Source organism: Numenius arquata, chromosome 8 (genome assembly GCF_964106895.1).
Source record: "Numenius arquata chromosome 8, bNumArq3.hap1.1, whole genome shotgun sequence".
NCBI lineage: Eukaryota > Metazoa > Chordata > Aves > Charadriiformes > Scolopacidae > Numenius > Numenius arquata.
Window position 1 is genome coordinate 43857853 of NC_133583.1, and position 12240 is coordinate 43870092.

The 12240-nt window shown below is 39.4% G+C and overlaps 1 protein-coding gene across 1 annotated transcript in view; it reads left to right on the forward strand.

The window, feature by feature from the left end:
* Positions 1-12240, forward strand: part of TGFBR3 (transforming growth factor beta receptor 3) — a 126281-nt gene that overhangs the window by 97680 nt on the left and 16361 nt on the right. The window contains exons 8-13 of the mRNA XM_074151792.1: positions 3562-3751; positions 4968-5293; positions 6187-6336; positions 8138-8269; positions 8524-8691; positions 11424-11723. Coding sequence (XP_074007893.1) covers positions 3562-3751; positions 4968-5293; positions 6187-6336; positions 8138-8269; positions 8524-8691; positions 11424-11723 — 1266 coding nt within the window. The remainder of the gene's footprint in view (positions 1-3561; positions 3752-4967; positions 5294-6186; positions 6337-8137; positions 8270-8523; positions 8692-11423; positions 11724-12240) is intronic.

The window sequence follows — 12240 nt, forward strand, 5'->3', positions numbered from 1 at the left end:
TTTATTTCGAGGGGAGTGTGGGAGGGAACTGAACACCCCTGTGTCATTAAAATGCCTGTACATCCAGTATTTAGGATCTGTTCGTATCTCTATTAAGCTGAAGGCCTTTCCAAGCCCAAATTTAGACAATGCATAAAAACATTACTAAACAATTAGGTAATGTTTCACAATGTTCTTTTTTATTAGTTGAATCAGTTCCATGCACTTCAATTTTCCTAACTTCTTGCCCTCAGTACGAATCAGAATTGTCTTGAGGGGATTGGCAAACCAAGAGGGAAAGGTTAGTGCTAAGCTGCCTCAAACCCAGGACTGTGAGTTATTAAGGTCTAAGTTCATAGACAAAATATGTAAAAGACTTTTTAGGTCATCTAGCTCATCTCCCAGCTTTCTGGGTTTCTTGAAACTCTGAAAAAGGGTGGACACAAAACCAAGTAAAAATGGGAATATTTTAGGTAAAGTAATTGCACATAATACACATGTAACGCTTTCCTCCCAGGCTGTGTTCAATTCCTGTTTGCTCTCTGTCCTTCCATCAGCCCCGTGCTTATGGACTGACTGCCATTCACATTCTGTCCTTTGGATTTGGGGTCCTTTTACAAAGCTGTGGGTTGCACAGTGGACGAAGTAGTGAAACTGCAGAAAGAAAATAAGTGTGTTGAGGAGCAAAGAGGAAGAGAGGTGAAATGGGCAGAACAAACCTGTGAGATTTTCAAAAGCTTGGAGGGACTGTTCTTTACATGAGAACAACTGCCCAGCAGTTTCTGAAAAGGTCTCTCTCTGTTCTGAATAGGTTGGTAGGTGGTTCTGATTGCCTGGTTTCCTACACTGCATATGAAGGTGTTGGCAGGGCAGGCAAGTGAAGGAATGTGTGTCTATTCCCGCAAACCCTTGTGCTCGGTTTTGTTTCATTAAGGGGATGAACATTTACAGGCTCAGCGTGGAGTGGGGAGGTATAAACAAGCCCAGGACATGGTCAGGTGCCAGCTAGGACAGTAAAATTCTGAGATAATATTTGTTCAGCTGTCTCCTCATGACAAAAAAGAAAAGGAAAGCCTAGAGGGAGATCCAGCAAAGTTGGGATAGAATAATAATTCTGATCAGTGAAAGCCGCGTGGTAATATGAAAATGTGTGATAAATCATGGCCAGATTTGTATCTGATGAACAATAAAAAATTATTTGATCCAAAACAGTAACCAGACACTAAAATTTAGGATACCTATTGCTTCCTTTTTGTTTCTTATCTTCAGTGGCCTTTGTTAGTCACTGATAACTGTACTAGCAACAGTATCCACAAACCAAGACACTTTGCAACTAAAATTTCCTTTAACTTCAGTTGTTAAGTGTTAAGTTAAGCTGTAAGTGTTTAAAGGATGCAGAACTGGGTCATTAGGAAGAAATGAGGGAGGGAGCTAAAAGCAAACTATGCCATTCCAGTGGGACTCTCTGAGCTGTATTCACCGCTTGGTTCAAAAGCTCGGTTTCCGAGGTCAGGCACAGAAATGCAACTGAGCTCTGTGATGCTGGGTAGCAGGTCCATACCACCACTGTATAAAAGCGATCTGGGCAAAAGAGATCAGTGCAGTCAATCTGTTGACATTCTAGAGTGAAAGAGAATTAAGATTTGTTCATGTTGAGGGAGAACAATGGGGATTTAAAAAGAAAAAAATGGAGGCTGTATGACAGATTGTTCCCCAGAGGTCAGTACTGGGTCCAGTCCTCTGCAATATATTCATCAATGACCTGGATGAAGGGATGGAACGTACCCTCAGCAAGTTTGCTGATGATACAAAACTGGGAGGGGTGGCTGACATACCAGAAGGCTGTGCCGCCGTACAGCAAGATCTGGACAGGCTGGAGAGTTGGGCAGAGAGGAACCTGATGAAATTCAACAAGGGCAAGTGTAGGGTGCTGTGCCTGGGGAGGAATGACGCCATGCACTAGTACAGGTTGGGGGCTGACCTGCTGGAGAGCAGCTCTGAAGAAAAAGACCTGGGGGTCCTGGTGGACAACAGGATGACCATGAGCCAGCAATGTGTCCTTGTGGCCAAGAAGGCCAATGGCATCCTGGGGTGCACTCAGGAAGAGTGTGACCAGCAGGTCGAGAGGTCATCCTGCCCCTCTACTCTGCCCTGGTGAGGCCCCATCTGGAGTACTGTGTCCAGTTCTGGGCTCCCCAGTTCAAGAAGGACAGGGAACTGCTGGAGAGGATACAGCAGAGGGCTACAAAGATGATTAGGGGCCTGGAGCGTCTCTCTTAGGAGGAAAGGCTGAGGGACTTGGCTCTTTTTAGTCTGGAGAAAAGACTACTGAGGGGAGACCTTATTAATGCCTATAAGTATCTCAAGGGTGGGTTGAAGGAGGAGGGAGCCAGACTCTTTTCAGTGGTTCCCAGTGACAGGACAAGGGGCAACGGGCACAAGTTGGAACATAGGAGGTTCCACTCGAATATGAGGAAGAATTTCTTCACGGTGAGGGTGACAGAGCCCTGGACCAGGCTGCCCAGGGAGGTTGTGGAGTCCCCTTCTTTGGAGATTTTCAAGATTTTCAAATATGTATCTGTGTAGCTTTGTGTGAATACGCGTTTAAGATGCCAAGCACTTAAAAGCAATTTTAAAATGTAATACCAGTTAATATTTTCTAACTTCCCCTCTAACAGTTAGAGATGTTTGTTATATTTCTTCGACTTCCACATTTGGACAAGAAAATTTGAAAATTTTCAAAACATTTATGGTAAAGCAAAAGCTAACTGACTATGTGACTCATCTGTATTTCGTGGCCAACTTTGACAAGCCGTTATTTGTAAATTATTTAGTAATAAAACTAAGAGATCAGCAAGTGCATTTATGTGTTTCTGTATTGATGTATTTGTGTAAAACTTCTATTGTAAATTGAATTTTAAATTTTATTTATGTGGAAAGTATATGCTGTCTTTTAAGTAGTTTGGCCTTGCATAAATGTACATGCTCTCACTTATCGCTCTATTAAGCATTTAATTCCGTCCTGTTTAACATACTCGACATTTCTAGTATGAAGCTCAGACTGTCCTCGGTGCTAGCTGACTTTAAAGCATTAGCTGGTATCAGCTTTACTTCATGAGCATGCTATGTTTTGCCTTTTTCAGTAATGCTCATTTGAACAAAGTTTTTCTTGTATGTAGCTTAAGTAGTGCTCTAATCAAAGAAATGAAGGGAACATCTGAAAAATCAGTTGTCATCTTGAGTTCGCCTCACCTCAGAAGTCATTTCAATTCAGTTTTGAAGAAAATACGGCATTATACAAATGGCTGTAAATATATCTTCATCTCGTTTAGGGATTAACAGTTTTTGACTACCTTGATTTATTGTACTCCAGGCGGAGGCTGGGAGGAAGGGGAGGCTTTTCTCCATGTGTGCAGCAGTTCTGTGCCTAAGGTGGCAGATTGGTTTATTTCCCAGGTGTTCTGAGTTTGCTGTTATTTAATAGAGTTAAATAGAGTAAAAAACATGTTCAATCAGCATCGTTATTTTGTTTTAAGTAGCCTTAAATGGTAAATTATGAACTAAGTTTTTCTTTGTTTTCAGACATCAAATAGTATTGGTTTTGGAAAGGAAACAGAACGGTCCATGACTATGAGTAAATCAGTAATACCTGATATTCCCTCATCACATGAGAGTTTGATCAAGTGGGCTTATGAGCATAACTATAGTCCAGTTACTTCCTACACAAAAGCTCCTGTTGCTAACAGATTTCATCTGCAACTTGAAGATACAGGTAAGCTTGAAACATACAGAAAAAATATATCTTGTATTTCCAGGAATGTGATGATTTGAAAGGTGCTTTCTCAGTTTTTGAAGCTTTTTTGTGGGGGCTTGCACTACTTTTACTGCTCATCATCAAGAATGCTGGTAATATCTATGAATGCTGGTTAAAAAAAAATAATCTGTGGCTTTCTGGTTATAAGAGTCCAGGCAAATTGTGTTATTTCATGAAATGCTGGTGGAATTAAATGGTTACAGTTTATCTAACTCACAAGCCATTATAGCTGACCATGCTCAGTGTTCACTGGAAGGGACTTCAGCAACTGAATATCTTGTTAGTTAATGAATCCAGCTTATCCAGTTAATAATCCATTAATGTTTGGTTTTTTTTCACTGAAGTATCAGCACAGTGTTTCCTTGAGAAAATGGAATACATTTTAAAATTGTTTACAGAGAAAACTGGCTTACCAAAAAAGTCTGAGCAAATGGAAAAAGTACAACCATTAAAAAAAAAATCTAATTATTTGGTGGAAGCCATTGCTGATGGAAAGATTTCTGGGTCCATCAAAGCTAGTGGTGTTGCATCTGCTTTTTCACAAATTCTGAATTTTAATTAATGAAAATATTTTTCTGTTTTGATAAAGTCTATGTTCACATTAATTTTATCAATTGCACTCTCATGGGTTACAGATAATTATCTACTTGGGCCAGATATTGAGATTTCTGTCCTGAGCAGTTGCGTGTATAAGCCAGGAAATCGTGTTCTCATTTACTCTGTACAAAGTTAACTCTTGTTTAACTTCATTCTGGTTGTGTCAGTAGTTCCACAACAGTGGAGTGACTGAATTTGTGATAGGGCAGGTAATGGAAGAATTTCACCCAATGATTTGTACTTAGGCTATTTCAGCAGCACTAAAATAGTGTATTTGCTGATGGGATGTTTCTTTTACCTCTGTGGTTGCCCACTCCTCAAAGCTCATTTTCAGCTCTTAGTGAGGCAGATTTATAGCAAGGACTAAATATACCAAGATGCCTCAATAACAAGTAAACCCACAGTAGAGGAATTGTGGCTAGTTACCTGAAAAGTACAAAGATGCTGCTTTGGATGTCAAGAGCTTCCTTTCTGGATATTTTTTTTTTTTTTTTTGGTATGAAAATGATTAGTTCTGAAGACTTTCATGAAAAATATTGAATAACCTAATGTTCTTTCTTTCCCTTATTTTTTTTAGAAGAGATGAATGATGAAGAAGACCATTCCCTTCCTCCAGAGCTGACAGAATTGCTGGGTGCTAACCCACTGCCTGCCCCAAAGAATCCTGCATTAAGTGATGGCCTGGGTTTTCCTTTTCACATTAACAGAGGAAGACATGACACAGTGGGAGAAGGAATCTTCCCATCTAGGGATTCGGTGGATACATTAATAAATCATGACTTTGAGCATTCCCTCTCAAAACATAAAGAACCAGAAGAGGTTCAGGGCAGTGCTGGTGTAGCCCTGTCAATAAGGTGTGATGACAAAGCCATGACAGTAGCTGTAGAAAAAGACTCTCTGCAGGTTGGTGTGATCTCTTATTCTCAAATTTGGGCAGGCTTTTTTGGGCAGACCATTTTATTTCCTAGAATCATAGAATCATTTAGGTTGGAAAAGACTTTTAAGATCATCGAGTCCAACCGTAAACCTAACACTGCCAAGTTACCACTAAACCATGTCCTGAAGCACCACATCTACACGTCTTTTAAGTACTTCCAGGAATGGTGACAACCACTTCCCTGGGTAGCCTGTTCCAATGCTTGATAACATTCTACCAGTGAAGAAATTTTTCCTATTGGTATTTTGATTGAAAAAATAAACATTCTAAGATCTACAGGCATCACCATGCAATTTCCCAAAAAATAGTTTGGTGTGGAAACTATCCTGTAGATATCCTTTGCTATAACTTAGGGTCATGTTTCCTCTTCCCAACAATCTGGTAGTTTGTAGAGGGATTTTTGATTAAAATTTTGCAGGGTTGGTTCTGTCAAAAAGTTACTGTACTCAACCATCAGTCTGAGTTTTTAATCTCCAAAGTAGAAAAAAGCTGCTTTTGATAGCTGTGTGAGACCTGAATAGATCTCTTTACCATCTACCAGCTGACAGGTTGCTTGTGTCCATTTGCATTGTGGAAAAGAGCCTGATACAGACAGCATTTTTAGCTCATTTCAGACCAAACAGACTCAGCATTATTAATTGGCGGATTAATAATGAACCTGTTGTTTTCTTTGTTCCATGTTACATTTATTCCCTGTCTGTCCTGTATAGCAGTGTTTTGAGAGTGACCTTCCCTGGATGTCAGTACAATGAACTTCACTTCCTCCTATCAGCAGTCATGAGCAGTGTTCTGAGCTGTGCTTTAAGCAAGAGCCTAACACAATTGTGTTTCAGCCACTTACAAAGTGCCTTTGTTTCAGGCTAGCGGCTACACAAGGACAGAGCTCTCGCTGCTGGATCACTCTTGCAAAGCCAGGATGAATGGTACCCATTTCATTTTGGAGTCTTTGCTGAACAAATGCGGGACTCGGACAGCATATATCTTCAACAAGATTGTTTATTTTAACTCTGTGAGTATTTTACAAAGAGGAGCCTCTGCGCTGCACATCATAGCGGTACAAGGAAGCTATTGTAGTTAGCTTTAGTCTTAGCAAAAAGGGGAGGCATCCTGATCTTTTCCTGCCTAGCTCAAAGCTAGTTGCAGCTACAGTCCCTATATTCAAGGAGGGATGAAGGCTGCATATTCAGTCTGCTTCTGTGGTCAGATAATATCCCAAAGGAAAAAGGAGGAGCTAGAGTTAAATACTTTTACAAAACTGCGTGGCTATGCTTCGGGGACTGTCTGTACCAGTCTCAGAGAAATTGCACCAGCTTTCACTGTGCAGCTTTGATGTACTGGTACATAAGCAGTGCTACACGGCTGTAAGGAGAAATAGGAATGAAGGTTTGTGACTGCACAAAGCAATACCATTTAATTCGTATTCTGAAATATTTTAAGTTAACCTTTTTTTCCCAAAATTGTGTGTGAAAAAGGCTTTCAAAATGTGAGGAAAAAACATTATCTGTGACTGCGTCTCTCTTATAATTTGGATTCATATTTGCTATCAGTTGATGTACGTGGTGAAGGGACTCTGAGTACTTGTTATGAGTGATGATGCTAAGGAGCACACTTAGGTTCTAAGTGACTGTTTCCAGACTGGCTCAGCTTATGAGCTTGAGTAGAGTGCAGCTAATCTGGGTTGGAAAGTTATGACACGTTTCTCTTGCTGGAGCTTTCCAGTACATAGAAGTAACCCTGGCAAATGATGGAAAGCCTGTGGTCCAACCCAAACACAGCTAAAGCAATCTGATCTGACCTTGCCTGGTTAAAACCGTTCTATACTGGCAAGTCTGTAGCACCTAACTTTAGAAACAGTCCCAAACCAAGGCTGTGGATAGAAACATCTCCAAACTACAGAACAACACGTGTCTGGAGCTAAATACTGTCATTGTCCCTATATTCTATTATGGCCCAAACTAAAATGGATATTTGCCTCCTCTCCTTTCTCCATCATGTCTTTTAATAGTCTTGGCTACTCACTTAAACTCTGAATCATGTATGATATCTTTCAGAATTTGTGAACCTTTCTCCTTAAAAATAAATCCCATGCAGTGGAGTCTTAAAGAGTGTCTGTATCACTTTGTAGCAGTTGCTCTATGTCCAAGAAAACAAAGAGGTAGTCCTGGAAGGGAGGGAACTACCTGAGGAGCTGTAGGGCATACAGAAACAGAGTGCAGAATGTTGGAAAACAAAAATGGGAATTTTCAGGTGAAGAAATGGAGAAGTTTGCAAAGGAGGAAAAAAAAAGGTGGGGGTAAATTCGGTAGAAATTCAGAGAAAAACAAAGAATGGAAAAATGAAGAAGGGGACATCATGGTCTTGGGTGTACATATCTACAAAAAATATGCAAATAACTCTAGAGAAAATCCTTTAGTCACCCTAACACATTCCGTGATTTTCCGTGAGCGCATTAAGGAAAACTGTAAGTTGCAAAAAGTCACTTCAGAAATGCATTTCTTTTTCCACTGTTGGTTATAGAAATACTAGAAATAGAATGGAAATGCTAGGGTGCTCATTCAGACACCAGCACCCAGACTGGTGTCTTTGCTGGCTCTGAATTCTGGAAAAAAACTAAAGGGCGTTCTCTAAAATATAACCCACATGTGTTACATGCTCAGCACAAGGCTATTTAAGATGTGCTTTCACCATCTGCTTAGCTGGTGCACTTCTTTTGGCCTGTGCGTTGTTCTGAAGAGAGAAGAAAATAATAACCATGAAGAGAGTGCTCAGTTATCACCTAATTTTATGCGCTTGCAATACCTTTTGTGCAGATTGTCATTCAGCTGTCATCACCAGCTGAAAGCAGCGGCTTTGATGATGACGACATGGAATCAGGTGATAATGGATTTCCAGGGGATGCCGATGAGGGAGATGTTGCTTTCTCAAGCTGGCCTGAAATAGCGGTATGTTACTCTTGGTTTTGCACCTGACAATAGAGAAATGCCTATTGTAATAGGCACTTCACATAAATTGCATTAATTGTATAGCAATTAATTTGTCTTTTAACACATTTCTTCTCACTTCTATTTCTTGTGACCCTATTGAAGATTTGCACTAAGTTGACGGGATGTGGGCCTGTATTGTACACTCCAAATTTATCCTTATCCAGCTACCACTCCTGACTCAGGATGTATTTGTATTGTTTTTTTCATTTCAGTTTAATTGCACACTGCCCCGGCCAGAGGATGACAGAGGCATTTTCTGGCCTCCTGAACCACATGTCACCAATGTGACCTTCAACATGGAGCTGTACAAAACAGACCTGTTCCTTGCTCCCTCCCAAGGACTCTTCTCTGTAGCTGAGAATGGGCCAATATATGTAGAGGTAAGAAACTGAAAAAGGTTTTCAAACTAAGGGAAACATTTTGCAAGGCTGTGCAACTGAGCCAAAACTGTTCTTGTCAGTTTAAAGGTCCCATTGTGCAGTTGCTTTAGGCACACGGGTAGGTGTTTTGGTGTCTGCAGAGAACAGAAACTATGCAGTAAGAACCAGGACAATGTTTTGGGTCAAAATGAAAGGATTCCTGCATAATGGATTGATTTGACTACAAGGTAAATTGGTCATTCCTGGCAAATCTGCTTTTCTCTGCAGAACTTAAAGGTGGTCTCTGAGCTCTTGCTCTGAATTGGCGGTTCCTGCTGAAGACTTCAGGGTCCATTTTATTGGGTAATATGGCTGAATCTCATCTGAAAGATGTAGACATGCAAAAAATGATTACAAGTGTCTGTCTTCCATATGCTAGTGTTCTCGGGTTACAAAGTAAATACAGATTCTGTTCTCTCTCCAATCCACTTACAAACACCAGTTACATTCCTTTTGAATGCTATCACACGAGATCTTACAGGTTTAGATAAATAAGACCAGCAAAGTCAACAGCCAGTCAAGGGTACCTTGACTTCAGGTGTATTATGGACCTGGTAATATTTCCAAGTGTTGCTAAGTTGCTCATGAAACCTGGGGAATTTCAAACCAATGCAATCAGTATTTCTAAAGGTAATCACATGAACACAATTTTACATTTTTCAAGTAACGGTAGGCATTGACAAATACAACATTGGCAATGAAGTAGTATCACCAGTTTATAGATGAGTAAATCATGACTGGTGAGCTATGAGCTTGTAAGACCAAGGAAATGAGTATATTGACTGAAGCAGTGCTGTGCCGTGTTTCCCTGGCCCAAGTTAGTTCCTCTTTGTGAGCCTGTGCTGCACATGGTAAACATAGTAGCCCATTTGACGTTGGTGCAGTTTTCTTCATTGTTTCAGTGTGTCGTGTCTCTTCCTCATTCTTTACCCGGTGAAAAGTACTTAAGACAATTAAAGCAAAAAGAAAGTATGTCACACTCAGTTAAAAATATGTTTATGAAAGACACATTATTTTTTTTTCATTTGGATAAAACCGGCTGCTTCCTTCAGCGATCTGGGATGAATCCCCCTGGCTCTGAGCCCTTTGGATTTGTCTGGTTCTGGATCTGTTTATTCAGACAGATGTTCTGATTTCTTCATCACCTGTCCTGGCAGAAGCCTTTTTTTTCTGTTTGTCTTTCTTGCACAGTGGAAAATCTGTATCAGTTTTGAACTCTGTGATTCCCTTTTTAGCTGACACAGATTCTTAAAATTTTTTTTTTTGTTGTTTCTGTTTTGCTTTTGTTATTTAACACATATATTTTGGTCAATAAATTGCTTAGGTCATAATCTGTAAGAACTTGGTATCTCCCTTTCCCTTCTCTGCTAAAAATGTTTTTTGCATTTGAATCTTTTGGCTTTTTTTTCCTTTGTTCTCTACTGTCATTTTCTTATCATATTTTGGTCTCCTCTTCCTCTTAGTTCTCTTCTGTCCTTGAGATATCATTCATCCTTTTATTTACCTTTTGGCATTTTATGATGCTGTAGTATGCCTGTCCTCCTTGCCGTAATCTCTTTTTTCAACTGGTTTACACCATGAGCTTGTTTATCTGTCAGCATCTGTGGCTTGACTTCCATTCATCTGTCTTTATTTCTGGTCTTTTTAGAAGATGGTCTTTCTTGCTTAGATGCTACAGCACATCCCTTCATTTCTAATTTGATTGCTGCTCACATAAGGGAGAGAAAAAAATGAGAAATGCCTTTATTCACTGCACAGTTCATAGCATCCAAAAATTTCTGTATAGACCACAGGAAAATTTGACAGGTGTCTTCCTTAAATGTACATGCAGCACGTATGGATTAAGTACACATTTAAGGCACATTTCTTCTAAGAAGGAAATGATTTACTGAGGAACTGATTTCATCAGTCAGTATTAATGGTTAAGCACAACACTTCTGTTGTTTATTAAGAGCAACATGCTTCATCTGTTATAAATTCCATTTAAATTTTTTTCCTAATTATTCTGGAGCATTTTTTGTCTGCGTTACAGTCCAGCTGAATAATATCAGTACCTGGAAGTTTGCAGTCTTAATTATTTTTCTTAAAAGAATATGGATTTCAGACCTACAATAAACTAAATGGATCATTTCACAAGAAATGATGGCTTTTTAGGAGGCTCTCCCACCCCCCCACTTCAGGAATGCCACCCAAATGTCAGACCATGACCTCCTCTCTGCCTCTGCATTCCTCTCCTGGCTTGGGGTGGGTTCTCTGTTGTGTCTGTTGGGTTTTTTTCTTCTTTTTTTTTCTTTTTCATTAAAGTTTCAAACAGATACAAAGATGTGGAATTAGTAATTGACTTCCATACAGCTCTGTTATAGTCTGTGTGTCTAAGGGAAGCAGTGCCATCTCAAGTGGCGTTCGCAGTCGTTAACTACATGTCTGATCTGGACTGGGTTTTTCCTCTGCTTTCGGAAAGAGAAGGGATTGCTGTATTTATGCACGGTTATGCTATTAAACAGCTGCTGGTTTTGAAACGACAGCTTTTCTGTGTCCCAGTTTGACAGTCTATCCTTAACATTTAGCCTTCAAAGTAGTTCAGATTGGAAGTGGCACTGGAAAACTGCTTAAAAAACTGTTGATAATGTTAATGAAATGTGAACTAAAAATGTCATTTCAGAGATCTTACCATCTCTTTCTTTTTACTGCAGGTGTCTGTGACTAAAGCTGACAGATCCTTGGGCTTTGCCATTCAAACATGCTTTGTTTCCCCGTTTTCAAATCCGGATAGAATGTCTGACTACACTATCATAGAAAATATTTGTCCTAAAGATGAATCTGTTAAATTCTACAGCATTGAGAAGGTGAACTTTCTGATACCACATGCACAGAAGGACAAAAAAAGATTTAGCTTTGTGTTTAAACCAATGTTCAACATCTCACTGCTCTTTCTTCACTGTGAGTTGACTTTGTGTACAAATAAAGACAAAGATACTCAAGGACTGCCAAAGGTCAGTAGTCTCTTAAAGTCTAAACTTCTGATTTAGGTGAAAATAAGTTATTTTTTTCACCTAGACTTTGACGTGAATAAACTGTTTTCTGTGGAATTGATGTAATAAACCTGGTATCTCTAGGCTCAAGATTTTAATAGATAAGAGTTATGATGCTATGCATTTTGACTACATAATTTACGGTTTCTGTTTAAATTTCGTTAGGTGGTTATGTGGGATAAATAGAAATTGCTTTTTATTACGCAAGTTGTTCAGATTTATCTTTGCTATCTATATCCAAAGCACAAACAATGTTAGCTTTAATTTCCAAAGACATGCATAATATCAGATAATATTGCAATCTGACTGTTACAAAAGAGAATTGCCAAATTTTGCTCTATAACTAATGGAAATGGCTGTAAATTAGTTGTTAAAGAATGTGTTCTAAGAATTTGGAAGTTATTTTTACTTTGGGGTTTATGCACACCCCCCTTAAAACATTGGGTTTTTTTTTAAAGATGGTTTGTCATGTTGCTCA